At 52.5% G+C, this 16,207-nt stretch overlaps 1 protein-coding gene across 1 annotated transcript in view; it reads left to right on the forward strand.

Annotated features, from left to right (window-relative positions):
• Nucleotides 1-7,052: 7,052 nt before the first annotated feature.
• The window catches only part of SRL (sarcalumenin), a gene marked incomplete at both ends in the record, with an annotated part of 33,565 nt that continues 24,410 nt past the window's right edge, over nt 7,053-16,207 (forward strand). The window contains one exon of the mRNA XM_081255943.1: nt 7,053-7,113. Coding sequence (XP_081112069.1) covers nt 7,053-7,113 — 61 coding nt within the window. The remainder of the gene's footprint in view (nt 7,114-16,207) is intronic.

Here is a 16,207-nt window from a genome sequence, read left to right on the forward strand (position 1 = left end):
CTCCGTGAATTTTCACAAACGAATATACACCCGTGTAGCCGGCACTCCACCAAGCCCTCAAGTGGTTTGCTTCTTAAAACTTAATTTTTGGAAGTATAGAAATGTACGGGGAGGCCCCCTGCACCCTTCACCCCGTCTCTCCCAGTGCTAGCGTCTTGTTTGCCTAATGTATGGTATGGAAACCAGGTGATCGCTGTCAGTGCCCACCACAGGGCTTATTCAGATTTTACAGTTTTACATGCTCTCACTTATGTATGTGTGTGTACAGTTGCTGTGTACCATTTTGCAGCAGCAGTGTTTGAGAATTGGAGTTGCTGTGCAACTTCATCAGCACTTGATATTGTCGGATCATTATATTTTTCAGTTTTTTTTTTTTCCAGCAAATTTGGTAGGTGTAGAGTGGAATCTCATCACAGTTTTATTTATTTATTTATTTTTGTCCACACAGCCTGGCATGAGGGATCTTAGTTTCCCGATGGGATGAAACCTGCACCCTCCGCAGTGAAAGCACAGAGTGCTAACCACTGGATCATCAGGGAATTCCCCACAGTTTTAATTTCTATCACTATAGATCAGTTTTGTCTATTTAATTAATTTATTTATTTTAAAATTTTGGTCGTGCCACACAGCTTGCAGGATCTCAGTTCCCTGACCAAGGACTGAACTCCCGGACACAGCGGTGAAAGTGCTGAATCCTAATAACCACTAGACCACCAGGGAACGCCCTAGTTTTGTTTATTTTAGATCTTCATACAAATCATACAGTATATATACTCTTTTTGTCTGGCTTCTCTTAATATAATTTTTTGAGATTCATGTATGGTTTTGTGTATATTAGCAGTTAGTTCATTTTTATTGCGAAGAATATTGCATTGTATTAACGTACCACAAATTTGTTTAGCCAGTCACCTAACAATGGGCATTTAGGTTGCTTCCAACTTAACGGCTATTATGAATATATTTTAGTAGATGCTGTCCCCCAAATAGATTGTGCTAGGCTATTGATTCTGCCACCAGTGTGGCTGTGGAGGGACATTCTAAGCATGTGACTCTCTTTGGTGATGGTTTCTTCGGGAGGGAGCTAGGCATTCTTGGTTCCTGGTGGCCTCCCCCACCCTATTTTAAGGTCTTTGTTAGGGATTAAATCTCATGGGAAATGTATGTCTGCTCTGATCTCAAGGGTCATTACATTACACCATGTCCTCTTTGTGAAGATCTTCAGAAGAAATTCCTGTTGAGTCTCAGCAGCAGAAATAATTTCACTTCTCCCGAACAGTTGGCTTGTTCTTATTTTAAGGACACTGTGAATTGGCAAGTGATCAAGTTACACACATGGGAAGACTTACGTATGTAGTGCCGTTTGCTTTTGTATCAGCCTTACAAATGGCTCCATTTTGTGTGCCTGCCTTTGTGTGGTTTTCATCTCCTGTTACATCCAATTCTTGCTTTCTTGGTGTACTTTATGGATATTTGGGAGCCATCTTTATGCTTTCCTGGCACAGGGTGGGTTATGATAAATAAATGCTGCTTGTTGCCCTGATTTCGGGGCATCCCTGTCAGCAGGGCATTCGCACCAGCTCTGTGAGATGTTTGAAGGGTTGTCTAGTGGAAAGGGGTGGGGGGGGAGGGGGATTCCTGTGACCTTAGCCGCCTTAGCGGTTGGTTAACTGGCCTCAGACCAGTACATAAAGCACATGCAAATCCTCCAGCCGCCTCTTGGAGCTGGCTGGCCACTCTGTCCTTAGCCTGAGACTTTGTAGTCTCTGGCTCTCCCCTATCCCACCCGAGCCCATCCCACGGGCCCTTCTTTATCTGGCTGCCTCTCTGTGCTTTCCTGGATGCTACCATCCTTGTGGCATTTGTCTTTTTCCCTCTCTCTGGAGTTCTGTGTGCCTCCCTTGCCCTGCAAGTCCTGCGCTAGGGGTGAGGTTAGTGCCATCCCCTGCCTTGGTCCCATCTCTCCTCTTGCCCTGCTGAGTTGCAGCTTCTGGTGTTGATTGATGTGAGCGTGTGCTGGCTGAGAGGAGGGGTAGGACTGGGGGCTGGGGGGCAGGTCGGGCCCTGAATCCAGCAGCTGTAGGAAGGAATGAGCTCCCCAAACCGGCTCTTCCCCCACCACACCCCTGGTGTTGAAAAGGAGCTAGGAGTGACAGCTGCAGAGTTTCCTGAATTAGGGGGCCTAGGTCACAGGTTCCTGCTGGTACGGCCTGTCTCCGTGGCAGCCTCAGGATCAAGTTCAAGAGGAAATGGCAAAGTGATTGGAGAAGGCTGCGGTGCTGTACACATTCCAGAGATTCGTTGTCTGCATCACGTTGCCTCCCCTCCTGTGGGAGATAGAGAGGATGCTCTGAAAATTCGGAAAGAGAATTGACGAAAATCTGTTCCCTTGTAGGGAGGAATTGTCTGGGGTGGACAGGCACAGAGGGTTAGTGGGGGGCTGCATGTTTGAGATCAGGGGAGAGGCGGTCTCCATTCTCTAGGGGACTCTTGTGGTGCGTGTCCCTGGCTTCCTGCGGGAAGGTGTGGTGGCAGGTGAGGAGGAGATCTGGAGCATTGTGGCTGGTTGTGGGCCTCACCTTGTATTCAAAACAGCAGAGTTAGTGCTCTGTGGTAGTGAGTTCCCTGTCACTGGAGGTATTCAAACAGAGGTCTCCGTCAGAGCTATTGTGGGGGGGATTCCTGCACTGGGTATGAATTTGGGTCCTTCTAAGGTAGACAGCCTTAGGTAAATGGGAAGGTTCTCTCAGTGAGGGCTACTTCAGAAGAAATGAAATCTGCTGACACCTTGATTTTGGACTTAAACAGCCTCCAGAACTATGAGAAAATAAATTTCTGTTAAGTCCCCAGTCTGTGGTATTTTGTTATGGCAACCCTAGCAAACTAATATACTGTCCTCTTGTGACTTTTGTTTCACTTAGCATAGCATTTTCAAGGTTTATCTATGTTGTAGCATGTATTAGTATTTTTTTTTAATAGCTGAATAATATCCCATTGTATGGATGGACCACATTCTGTTTATCCATTCATCTGCTGATGGACACCTGGGCTTTTTTTCACCTTTTGGCTGTTGTGAATCATTGCTGGCTGTACAAGGATATGTTTGAGCCCAAACAGGGCATGTTTAAATCAAATGCAGTCAACCCTTTAAGCAGTGCTGGGCTCACCCTCCCCGTCTGCCTAGCTTGGGTTCCTGTGGTTTCTCCGACCCTCTCTCTGTCCTGCACCCCCCGCCCCCTGTCATAGCCCTCCACCCTCTTCCCTGCCCTGCTAATTCCTCTCCTCCCCCTGCCCCATGGATGACATTCACTTGATTGACGGGAGAAGCCCCGGGTTTGTGAGTCGGGCAGATCCGGGTTCAGGCCCAGCAGCTCCGTTCTGAGTTGGTGACGTTGAACAAGTCCCTTCAGCCCTGAGCCTCGGGCTCCACTGTGAGGTGGTGACGTCTGCCTCTCGTCCTTTGAATCCCCTGGTGGGGCGGGCGCCTCCTTGGCTTGGACGTCCTTTTCTCTCCTGTGACTGAGCGCTGCCTCCTCCCTCACGGGGAGCCCCCCCCAGCCCCCCAGCCGTGAACAGGGGTTGGAAGACTCAGTGTTGGTGTGTCGGTCAGGGTCTCCCGAGAAACAGCCAAGGGGATATGTGTTTACAGAGGGAGGTTGGGGGGACCGGAAAGTCGGAAATGCACGGGGGAAGCGGCAGCTGGAGAGTCAGGCGAGTCCACGAGTCCAAGTTGCTGTCTAGTCTGAACGCAGAACTCCTTCCCCCTTGGCGGACCTCAGTCTTTTCTCTTAAGGCCTTCAACTGATTGGGTGTGGCCCACCCACATTAGGGAAGGTGGTCTGCTTGAGGCAGAGGCTGTGGATTTAAATGTTAAGCACGTCTGAAAAACACCCTCACAGCAGCACCAAGACTGATGTTTGACCACACAGCTGGGCGACATGGCCTTGTCAGGTTGACACATAACGTTAACCATTGCAATCGATAACTCATCAGTTCTCTTCAAACTGATCTATAGATTCATCCTAATCCAATTAAACTCCAAGAAGTCTTTTAAAAAAACAATTGACAGGCTGATTCCAAAATTCAAGTGGAAGTGCATGAAAGGGACGAGAACAGTCAAAACAACTTTAAAAAAGAAGATCAAAGTTGGAGGCTTCACACTACCTGTTTTCAAGATTTATTAGGAAGCCATGGTGATCAAGATAGGTATTAGTGAGGGGATAGACACATAGATCATTGGAACAGAATGTAGTCCAGAAATAGATTCACACATATATGGTCAATTGATTTTCAAAAAAAGATGCAAAGGCAATTCAGTGGCCATTTTAACAAATGGCCAGTTGTGCTGGAACAACTGGATTGGACATCGATCTGTAAAAATCTAAATTTTGCTCTACATCTTGCAACATATTAAAAAATAGCAGAAAGTTGATTATAGGTCTAAATGTAAAACCTGAAACTATTACATTTCTAGAAGAAAACAGGAAAAAAATCTTTGTGACCTTGGGTTAGGCAAAGAGTTCTTCAGTATGACACGAAAGCCATAATTCATAAAATAACAAATTGATCAGTTGTACTTGATAAAAATTAAGAACTTCTGCCATTTGAAAGACACATGTGAATGAAAAGTTAAGCCACAGACTTGGAGAAACTATTTATGAATGATGTTTCTGATAAACAGCTTGTCTCCAGCGTATGTAAAGAACTCTTAAAACTCAATAAAAGAAAACAACCGGTAAAAAATGGGCAAAAGATTTGAACAGGCACTTCATTGAAGATGCACTGAAGAAGTGGATGACAGGGAATTCCCTGCTGGTCCAGTGATTAGGACTCCATGCTTCCACTGCCGGGAGCCCGGGTTCAGTCCCTGGTTGGGGAACCCGCAAGCCACATGGTGCGGCCAAAAAAAAAAACCAAAACCAAAAGAGAAGTGGATGACAGATATACACATGGGAAGATGCTTAATATCATTAGTCGTTAGGAAAATGCAAATTAAACCTACAATGCAATATCACTACACACCTGTAAGGATGACTAAAATTTGAAAGACTGACCAAGTGCTGGCAAGGATGTGGAGGAAGTGGTGGTGGGAACGTAAAACGGTACAGTCATCTTAGAAAAATAAGGGGGCAAGGGATAAATTAGGAGTTTGGGATCAACATATACACATTACTATATATAAAATAGATAAACAACAAGGACCTGCTGTATAGCACAAGGAACTATACTCAATACCTTGTAATAACCTAGAATGGAAAAGAATATTAAAAAGAATATATATATATATGTAACTGAATCACTTTGCTGTACACCTGAAACACAATATTGTAAATCAACTATACTTCAATAAAAATTTTAAAAAATTAATTAATAAAAGAAAAAATTTAAACAGACACCTACCAGCCATTCCACTCCTAGGTATTTACCCAGGAGAAATGAAAGCGTATGTCATAATGAATTGTACACGAACGTTCATAGCAGCTTTATTGGTAATAGCCAAAACTTGGAAACCACCCAAAAGTCTCTCAATAGATGATGGCTAACAAACTGTAGTCCATCCAGGCCATGGAATCAGGATCAAAAGGAGTGAACTATCCATACGCGCTGCAATTTGAAGAAATCTCAGCGTAATTATGCTACGTGAAAGAAGCCAGATAAAAAGAGCACATATGGGGAGATTACATTTATATCAAAATCTAGGAAATGCAAACAAATGTGTCGTGACAGGAAGCAGATCAGTGGTTGCCTGGGAAGGGGTAGGAGGGAGGGACATGAGGAAAATTCGCGAGTGAGGAATCTTTGTTATTTTGATGGTGGTTATGTACGTGTGTCAAAGTGTATCGAATTCTACACTTTTTTTTTTTTTTTTTTTTTTTAAATTTTATTTATTTATTTATGGCTGTGTTGGGTCTTCGTTTCCGTGCGAGGGCTTCCTCTAGTTGCGGCAAGCGGGGGCCACTCTTCATCACGGTGCGCGGGCCTCTCATTATCGCAGCCTCTCTTGTTGCGGAGCACAGGCTCCAGACGCGCAGGCTCAGTAATTGTGGCTCACGGGGCTAGCTGCTCCACGGCATGTGGGATCTTCCCAGACCAGGGCTCGAACCCATGTCCCCTGCATTGGCAGGCAGATTCTCAACCACTGCACCACCAGGGAAGCCCCTGAATTCTACACTTTTAATACGCTGTTTGCTGTGTGGCCGTTGTACCTCAATAAAGCCATTTTAAATGTGAAGCACATGAAAGATGCCAAACTGACTTTCGCCCTTTCCTCCACGGCCGACTGTCACCCCCACAGGGAGCCCTCCTCCCCAGCAGGACCAGCCAGTGCTACCCCTCCTAGAACTGGCTTTCAGGGGCCATCACGTGCCCTCAGGAAAAGAGCATTAAGTAGCACATAGCAGAGGCACCGCTGGAAAGGGATCCGTCCCTCCACTGTCTGACCCACCACACTCAGAGCATCCAACGCGCCTCCTCGCACCCCTTTTTTCCCCTCCTGTCACAGTTCTGTCTCTTCCAGAGGCCTGGGAAGGTGAAGCTCCTCACCATCGACCTCAAAGGTCAGGTCGCGGGGTTTCCTTAACTTACCATCGAGGCTCTCCCCTCCTGACCTTCGGGGAGGGGCTCAAACCTGTGTTAGTGGCTGTCGAATAGGCCCTTCGTTCACAAAACTGAAGCGTGTGAAGGTTACTGATTGCCCAGACTTCAGCTCAAGTTACTGCAGATGCTGGGAAGACTCGGTTCCTGAGTCCCAGACCTGACCCAAAGGACGCCCCACGTTTTCTCTGCTACCCCGCCCCGTGACCCCTGTCACGTGACCCCAGGCAGCTAGGGGAGAGAATCCAGACCGGGCCCTGCCTTCCGGGGTTGGCAGCTGGCGCCGCAGGGGCAGCCTTTGGGGTCTGAGCAGCCTCCTTGCAGCCTCTGGGGTCTGAGCTGCTTGCCCATCATGTCCGTCCAGCTGCCCTAGTGACTGTGTGACCCTTCTCCCCCGCCCCGCGCTGCCACCCACCCTATAAATAGAGGCGAGGAGCAGCTGGGCTCTCTTGGCAGTCACGATGAAGGCGCTGGTCCTGCTCTGCTGCTTCGTGGCCTCGCTCCTGCTCCCAGGACAAGCAGGTATGACCCCTGCCCTGTCGGCCAGGCCACACTGCGACCCCCGCGAGCCCCCGAGGTTTTATATTTACCATGGGGTGGGAGGCTCGGGCGGGAGATGGAGGATGAGGCCTCCGTGATTCCTGGGGCTGATGGCAGACCTTTTCTCCCAGCCGGTCTCACCGAGAAGGCACAGGGTGCAGAGACCTGAGAGCACTTGGGGCTCGTGGGGAGGCCAGAGGGAGCGGAAGCCGTGACCCGAGAGGTGCAGGCAGGTGCAAGGCCTGGAGCAGGGGACCAGGGCCAGAGACAAGGGCTGGCCAGTAGATGTTGCGGAAGAGAACCCCAAAAGTCAAGACTAGAGCCTCCTAGATGGACAGAAGACCCCGATTTTGGAGGTGGAGGGGCCCCTGGAGGTCGTTGAGTTGACCCTCCCACCTGGTGGAGATCGCAGGGGCCTGGCTTTGCATGAGTGAGGGCAGGGTAGTGGGGGCACGGCTTGGAAACAATGGGACAGAGTGGGGGTCAGTTTGGGACGGGATTGGAGATAAAAGTTGGGGATCAGGCTGGAAACCAAATTGGACACAGTTCAGAGGAGGAATGGGACCCACTCGAGTGAAGCTGGGCTAGGCTGGGGGCTTCATCGGAAGGGGGCTGGGGCCTGTGTGCCGTGGTTTTCCTTTGACATCTCAGCACTTTGTGTGGCAGAGGCGGTGGCTCTGGTTACGGCATGGGGGTTATTTATAGGCGTGGAAGGGGTACCCGAGCATTTTGCCACCTCTGTTCCCAAGACTCCTGGGGCTGAGTTCCTCTCAGGAATGCTCCAGGGGTGCTCTGGGGACCCCCCCGGACCCCGGAACTCCTGCTTTGCCTTTTCACGACGGCTGGCTTCATCTGCACTGGGGATCGTGGGGCCTGGGAGTTTCTGTTTCTTGAGGTCCCAGACCCAGGCAGGAGAGCCCGCGGCAGGCAGGAGAAGCAGCCATTCCTTGGGGTTTAGAGACCAAGGTGGGGGGCTCTGGCCTCGCATGTGCCGCTGGGCCCTGCCCTTGTCTGCCCTTGAGTTAATTTGGGCTCCGTGGGGCTGCAGTGGCTGGGGTGGCAAGGATTCCAAGCGGCTGTCAGGCGGCTAAGTATGGAAACAGCCGTGTCATTTGATCCCGAGCCCGGGATCCACTGCCACCCTCTCCCCAGCTCCGCCCGGCCCCAGCTGCCACCTCGCTCTGCTTCCACGCCGCTGCCCCAGGAACTTTTAGCCTTTTAGGGACATCCTTTATCTTTCCTTCCACGAAGGGAACTGGACATCTGGAATGTTCCACAGGCCTCATTGGGGGATCTTGTTGTTGGGAAAGGAGGCGGGTGGGTGCTTTGTGCAAAAATCCTCTCTTTGCAGGCCCTTTCCTTCCCAAACTTTGCGGTGTGACCCTGACCTGGCTTCCGGGAAAGGGTTGTCCACCAGTGTGCGAGGTTCCCGCCCTCCTCACCCCAGCTCAGGACTCGGGCTGTGCGTTCTTCCCGGCGGTGGGCTTTCTCACCCCTCCAGTTGCATATTGCACACCCCAAAGACTGCTTCCTCCTGCGATACCTGGGGGAGATTTCAGCCATAAGAGTGGTTTCCCCCCACCCCCATAATGACAGTCCTTCCTACTGGTTGACTTTCCCCTAAAGTATGCCACCCGGTAAATGCCACCGTGCCCACAGGCAGCAGCTTTGGTCCTGAACTTCCCACCCCACTGCTGAATCCTCATTTCCATTCCCGTGTCACTCGCCTCTCACTGGTGGCAGGCAGACTTCTCTCTAACTCCCCTTCCTGCTTCCTGGGGGGACCATACAGAGCTGCCCTTCCTTCTTTTGTGGCCATGTTGCTCCCGTGGCCCTCTGATCTGGGGTGATGGGCTCCACAGCCTCCCCCGTGAACCCTGATCCACCCCAGTCCTTTGTCTCGGGGTCCTCCTCTTTGTCTCAGGGACCTGGCTTGGGGACAAGCCTGCTCAAGGACAGAGGAGAACAGCCCCAAGAGGGTTTACTCAGTCTGCTCCTTGTCCAGGTAAGGGAGCGAAAGCCAGAGGAAAGAGAGCCATGTTCAAGGTCAGACAGCAATTGAGTGGCAGGCGCACCCAGCCAGGGCTAGGCTTAGCCCACCTGGGAGTTTCTGTCCTCCCTCAGCTGCTGTCTCTCTGACACGCCTCCTTGGACGCCCCAGTCCCTCTCCCTGTGGGCGTGAGGCCACTGGAGGCTAGCTTCCCTCGGGATACAGGGCAAGACTGATGCCTTTGAACTTGGACTCCTCAGAGAGCATGTGGGGTGGGATGGGAGAAGGGCTGAGAAAACATTGCTTTGGGCTTAAGCTGCTGGCGTTTGTTAGGCCGAATTTGGGACATCTTTGCTTCCCATTACCTGCTTGAGGCAGAGATGGGGGGATGGCAGGTGTTCTGAGTCTGCTCACCTGTTTCCTCCAGCCCAGCCCTGGTTTGCAGACTTGCCCACCTGCCCTGGTCCCACCCTGACATCCAATGGCGAGAGGTTGGTTCACACTGGGGCTCCCCGGGCCCTCCATGAGCGATGGGGGTCTCTCAGGAACTCCTTCATGACCCTTCCTCACCCACCCGGTAGGAGGCGGTTTTCATATACCCTCAGCACGGCAGCCCAGATACTACGATCCACCATGGGGAGGGCTCTGAGAGAAGGTCATGTGCTCAGGGGTCCTGGGGAGATAGCAGACCCCAGAAGCCTCTCCAGCCCTCCTGCAAGTTGTGTCCCCAGCAAGGTCCCCGACTCCTGGCTCAGTGCAGCTGGACGAGCCATAGGGAGCACGTGGTCCACTGTGTGAGGCAACTAGTCTGGATTTGCTCAATGGATGCAGCCCTCAGATGTGGGCACCTTGCCTGGTGGCCTGTGGAACCACAGTTTGGGAAATGCTGGCTTTGCCTCCCATCTGGGTGTGACAGTGAAGCTCAGACAGCTAGTTCAAGGGCCAGAGCTGGAATGCTGGACCAGAAGGAGGTCCCGACGAGGCCGGTTGCATCCACCTGGCCCTTTGGTGCTCGCTTAGGTGTGGTGGGCTGGGAAGGAGCCTAATCCCTATGGACACAGGAGAAAGATGGCTGGTCCTCCTTCGACCTGGTCTGAGGGGCCAGTACAGGGCATAGATATGATGCCTTCTGGCCTGGAGCAAGGGTGGTGGCTGGGGGAGGAGGAACGGGTGGGGTCTGCCGCTGTGGGATGCCCCTCCCCTACTCCAAATCCAATCTAAAGCTGGACTCACAACCCCTTACATTTAAATATTGCTCGAGGATAGTGTAGGTCACGGCTGGCATGACCTTGCCAGAAAAAAAAAAAAGACCAGGATCATAAAAGAACCAATTTTAAAAGTTCATCTGGGATCCTTATGAATTTTGGGTTCTGGGGGACATCTGGATGGAGATAGTTAGCTTAGGAGGAAAGTCAGGTCTGGGGATCCAGAGATGAGATTTGTTTGAGTAAAGATGAGGGCTAGGGGCTTCCCTGGTGGCGCAGTGGTTGAGAGTCCGCCTGCCGATGCAGGGGACACGGGTTCGTGCCCCGGTCTGGGAAGATCCCACATGCCGCGGAGCGGCTGGGCCCGTGAGCCATGGCCGCTGAGCCTGCGCGTCCGGAGCCTGTGCTCCGCAACGGGAGAGGCCACAGCAGTGAGAGGCCCGCACCGCAAAAAAAAAAAAAAGATGAGGGCGAGGCTGTGAGATTGCCAAGGAAGCTCTTGCAGAGAAAGAGATTCAAGGACCAGTCCCTGGGGAGTGGGAAGAGGGGAAGAAGATAAATGGATTTCAGGAAGATGGGATGAGATCCAGGCAGAGGTGTGACCTGACAGCGGAGCAGCGGAAGGATGCTTCCTGGAGAGGCAGTGAGTCTTACAGAGAAGCCGTGGAAGGAGAGGCGTTAGCTTGGACACCAGGAAACCGAGAACTGTCAACGAACGGCTCATGTTATTCAGTGAGGACAGGGAGGCAACACATTCACCCAGTGAGACTTTTAACATTAAGTCTGTGAAGGATAAATGACCCTAAGAGGAGGTGGCGGTGGGTGGGTTTGCCAGAGGAAGCTGTGTGTTTAGGGGCTGATGGGAGGGTGCAGAAGAGCAGGAAAGGCTGATGAACACAGTGGACGGAGTGGCCTGGACGTCAGAGCTTGAGTGGGATGCGCAGGTCCTAGGTGGGTCTGAGGGGACATGTCGTGGAGACCTCAGAGGGACACCATACACTCGAGGTCCACTCAGCAGCCCTAGTACACGTCAGGGAGCTGCACTAGGAAGTGGGGATCCTGGTCTATACTGGGGATTGCTATGGAGCGGGGAGGGCCATGGAGGGGAAGGAACCAGCTGATCTGCCCAAGAGCCCTGTGGGGTGGAAAGGGAGGCTGGTTGTCCCAAGATGTGTGGACTCGCACAGCAGGGCCCAGACCAGAGCCTGGTCTCCAGTCCCGTCCGAGATGAGGCCAGGAGACGGCCAGTGAATCAGCATTTTAGTCACAGTGGATGTTGGTCTCTTGCTGTTGGTTTACCAGCCCCAAAATCCGACCCCAGGCTCCACACCCGAGGTGTTCATTCCGCAGATGTGCACTGGGCCTGCACCCGAAAGCGCTGTGTTCAGACTCTGGTTAGATTACCTCAGTGGAAGCCGCTGGGGGGCACGCAGCCCAGAGGCAGCTGGGCTCAGGTTTCCTCCAGGGTGTTTTCCTGGTGGCTGCAAGGCCTCCCTCTGTGGCTCCCTCGCCCATCGGCGGGACTCATTTTGGGCTGAGGGGACCCACGATCTACTCTGGGAGGCCAGGCCCCTCTAAGACCACTCACCTGCCTCACCTGCCTTCTCAGGGGCCATCTGGACTTGGGAGCTAGAAGTCTGGCTTCAGACTCCTACCTCTGCCCTGTCGGGTTCCTTATCTCCCTCTTGGTGGTTCCCTTCTCTTCCCCAACACTGGCCCTGCTCTGTCCCCCCATAAGACATGCCCTGAAACTTGTTCCAACAAGGGCCAATGGCTCAACACTTAGACTGTCACTTTCCCAAACCACTTGTTTCAAAAGAGTCAGAAGATTTTACCTTAAGGAATGCATCTCTAACATGGAATTTCTCATTGCTCTGGTGGGCAAGGTCTTACCCAAAGTCCCTAATCACAGCATTGAGGCAATAGATAGTCCATCGATTCTGAGTGCCAAGGGGTGAGCTGTAGAGCGGGGCTTTCTCTACTGGACCCTGAAGGAGGGAGGCAGGGAGTGGACTGGAGCCACGGTGGCCACAGCTGCAGAACTTGCTCAGTCCTCAGGAGGCCCCATCCTCTCTGCTCACCCTCAGCCTTTGTGACCTCAGCTGGAGGCGAAGCGGGTAGCGTAATTCGGCAAATGGGATGGGTCAGTTTTAGGTGAGTTTCTGGAGACATCCATTTCCTGGTCTGTGTCATCTGTGCTGTGTCTTTCTCTGGGTTCAGGGACATCCTGTTCCATTTGGTTTCAGCCTCATCCCTCTCTAGCCCCAAAGGAGGATTTGTTCAGAGTCAAGGTCCCAGGTACCCCTCTGCCCCGGGGACAAGCCTGCATTTTTCGCTTCCTTGTCCTCCCTCTCAGAGAGCTCCAGATCAGCCTGTCCTGAGCTGCCCATCCTCAGCGTGAGGGGCTTGGGCGGGGAATCTGCTTTTAAAATGCCTGAGCTGTTAGGTCAGCTGTTCACAGCCCCAGGCAGGGCCTACAGTAGCTACCTCTCTACCCTCCAGCTCTTCCCCGGCTGGGCTGGTGTGGAGGGGAGCCTGGTTGTGGGTGTGCCCAGAGGTCTGCTTCTGAAGACCAGGAGACCATGGGGCTGGCTGGCTGGCAGCCGCTGCCTGGCCCCATCCCAGGAGCCTGTCTTTCCTGGGACTGTGTCATCAGGACCAGAGGAAGGCACAGCCGCTGTTGCTCTGTCCAGCTCTCAGTCTGGGACCCAGAAGGATTTCGGGTGGGAGGTTGGCCCAGCTGGGGCAGGCTCCCCAGGTTCATTGCAAGGCTGTTAAGTGATCAGAAGAGGCTTTTCTCCTCTGGCCCTTGGGTGGGCCCTCCCCCAGGGGTCCTTGTCTTTTGCAACCTGGAGAGCACTTGACCGCTAGCCCTCTGTCAACTCAGAGAGAGTGCTCAAGGGCACAGAATGAGCACAGGCTGTGTGGCCAGTCCTGGGGAGAGGAGGGCTCCTCAGAAGCAGAGGGTCCTGAAGAAATGGGTGATGTGGCCATCCCTGGGGAGCCCACCCTGGGTCGGGAACCAGGATGGACTTGTGATTTGGGGTGACAGGCAGTACGTGATCAGCAAGAGGCATGAGGGTGCAATGTGGATTTGGACGCAGCAGGAACAGAGGGGAGGAAGGGTGGGGCTAGTTAATCACAAAAGGTGGGCACTTGATGGGAGAGGCCGGAAAGATGAGGCGGATGGGGGCCCTTCTCTGAAAGGCCCAGCTCTCCAGCCCCAAGGCCAGGCTGTGCCCATTGTGAGGTCCCAGCTGGCCATGCTGTGCAGGCAGGAATGGGCTATGGCCCTGCCCCCAGGAGCCACATTCTATTTAGGGAGATGACACTGCACTGAAAAAAAATGTAACTAACACCCCCGGCAGCTCTGGTTGGAGTTCAGAGGAGGGCTGGAAGGTTGGCCTCATGGAGGGGCAGGGTTTCGGCTACACTGGGAGGAAGGGGACCATTGCTGGACTGTGAGCTGCAAGAGGACAGGGCTGTGCATTTGTTTAATTTGCTCACCACTCCATTACCAACACTTAGCACAGCACTGGGCTCACTGGAGGCACTTGACAATGTCTGATGAATGAGGAGGCAGAGACAGTGGAGTATCTGAAGATGTGATCAAAGCCAGGAGTGGGGGAGCTCGGAGCATTGCGCTGGCAGGAACAGGCTGACACTGGCTCTGGCTAGATTGTGGGGCTCCTGTTTGGGGAGATCAGACCACCCTGATGGGTTGGAGCCCATTTGGAAGGGCCTTGAATGCCAAGCCAAGTGGCTGTCTCCCTAGCCCTCAGCATACTCTAGCCTGCTCCCCTTCCAGTGAGCCCCTCCCCTTCCCCTCCCTCTCAGATATTTTTGGATACTTCTAGAGTGGGGACTGTATTTTGAGCTCAAACAGGTGCAGGCAAAGTCTGGCCTGGAGTTCTGGGCCCGCAGGAATTGGGTTGTACTGGGAGATCAGCCCACAACCAGGCCAGGGGAGAGCCCTGGGGTTTGGGAGCAAACCCTCCCTCCCCAACCGGGTCGCTGCCAAAACTGCGGCTCCTGGTTCTCCTCCAAGTGGCCATTCATCTGCCTCCCATAGAATTTTCCCTAGATGGCAATAGGTGAGGACAAAGCCATCGCCTTGACCACTAGGTCTCTGAAGTGCATCTGATTCCATAGCTGCCTGCCCTGTACACGTGCACTCACCAGAGAGGCTTTCAGCCACTGCTGGTTACTTGGCTTTTCCTGAATTTCCTTCTGCCCTTTGTTCCAAGGATCAGGTAATAGAAGATCGCTTATTTCTAGCTCATCCCAGGAGGTGAAGACACCAGGAATCTCCCTGGAACCTGGGAAGGGGTCTGGACAAACTGGTGAGGGGTCACAGCCCTCGCCGTGGCCTGGGGGAGCCCATCCTGGCCTCAGGCTCCCAGCAGAAAGAGCCTGGGTCCCAGCTGTGACAGGAACAGAAGTCCTGTGGCAAATCCACCTCCTTCTCCTGTCTTTTCCTGCCTCAGTTTTGTTTTTGAGTGGATAGTTAAGGCCAGTGGCCTCTCCATCCAGACCCCCCTTCCCCGAGGCTGCCCACACGTGTGCCTGGGGTGGGGGTGGCATGCACTCTGGGACTTGAGGACAGAGCAAGCCCTGGCATTGTCAGAATTCGCCACCGAGCCCCTTACCATCTCTGCACCTGTTTCCTTGCCCGTAAAACAGGATAATAATACTTGCCCTATTTACAGCATGGGGTTGTTATATGACTAAAATAAGATGGTTATTGGATGCTTAGGATGTTTTTCGATCTCAGACGCTTTTTAAGGTTAAAAGGACTGTGACAATGAGTACAGGGTCTCGCTGCGGACAGTATTCCTGTAGATTGACATCTGCCTCTGGTTTCCTCAAATATCATGAAACTTGGACAACTCGGGGAATCCATCAACACATCTGCCCCTTCTCAGCACTGTTAATATCCTCGGGATTCTCTGTCCTCAGAAAGCTTACAAACCAGGAGGGGAGGCTGTCCCCGCTCATGATAGGAGTAGGGAACCATATAAGGCAGATGTAATCAGGGGCTAAAAATAAGTAGTCAGACCTTGCCGGGGGAAGGGGAGCAGGGGACGGGGCTGGGGCCCTGGGGCTGGTGAGCATGACCAAGTTAGCAAGAGAGGGGCCGGGAAGCTCTTGTAGGGCTGAGTTAGGTGTTGGTTCCTATATTATTTTCCTGGGGCTGCCATAACAAATGACTCCAAACTGGGTGGCTTCAAACAACAGAAATGTATTCTCTCCCAGTCTGGAGGCCAGAAGACTGAAATCAAGGTGTGGGCAGGGCCGCGCTCCCTCTGGAGGCTCCTGGGGAGGATCCTTCCTGCCAGCTTCTGGTGGGTCCTCAGGCCTAGGCCTTCCTTGGCTGGTGGGTACATCTCTCCAATCTGTGCCTCTGTCCTCACATGGCCTCTTCTCTGTGTGTCTCCTCCTCTTTTTTTTTTTTTTAATATATATATATATATATATATATTTATTTATTTATTTATTTTTGGCTGCGTTGGGTCTTTGTTGTTGCACACTGGCTTTCTCTAGTTGCAGCGAGCGGGGGCTACTCTTCGTTGAGGTACGCGGGCTTCTCGTTGCGGTGGCTTCTTTTGTTGCGAAGCACGGGCTCTAGGAGCGCAGGCTTCAGTAGTTGTGGCACATGGGCTCAGTTGCTTCGCAGCATGTGGGATCTTCCCAGACCAGGGCTCAAACCCGTGTCCCCTGCATTGGCAGGTGGATTGTTAACCACTGTGCCACCAGGGAAGCCGTCTCCTCCTCTTATAAGAGCACCAGTCATTGGATTCAGCGCCCACCCTAATCCAGTATGACCTCATCCTGACTAATTACCTCCGCACAGACCCTATTTCCAAATCATATCACATCC

Source organism: Mesoplodon bidens (assembly GCF_964165515.1).
Source record: "Mesoplodon bidens genome assembly, chromosome: 15".
In the NCBI taxonomy this organism is placed as follows: Eukaryota; Metazoa; Chordata; class Mammalia; order Artiodactyla; family Ziphiidae; genus Mesoplodon; species Mesoplodon bidens.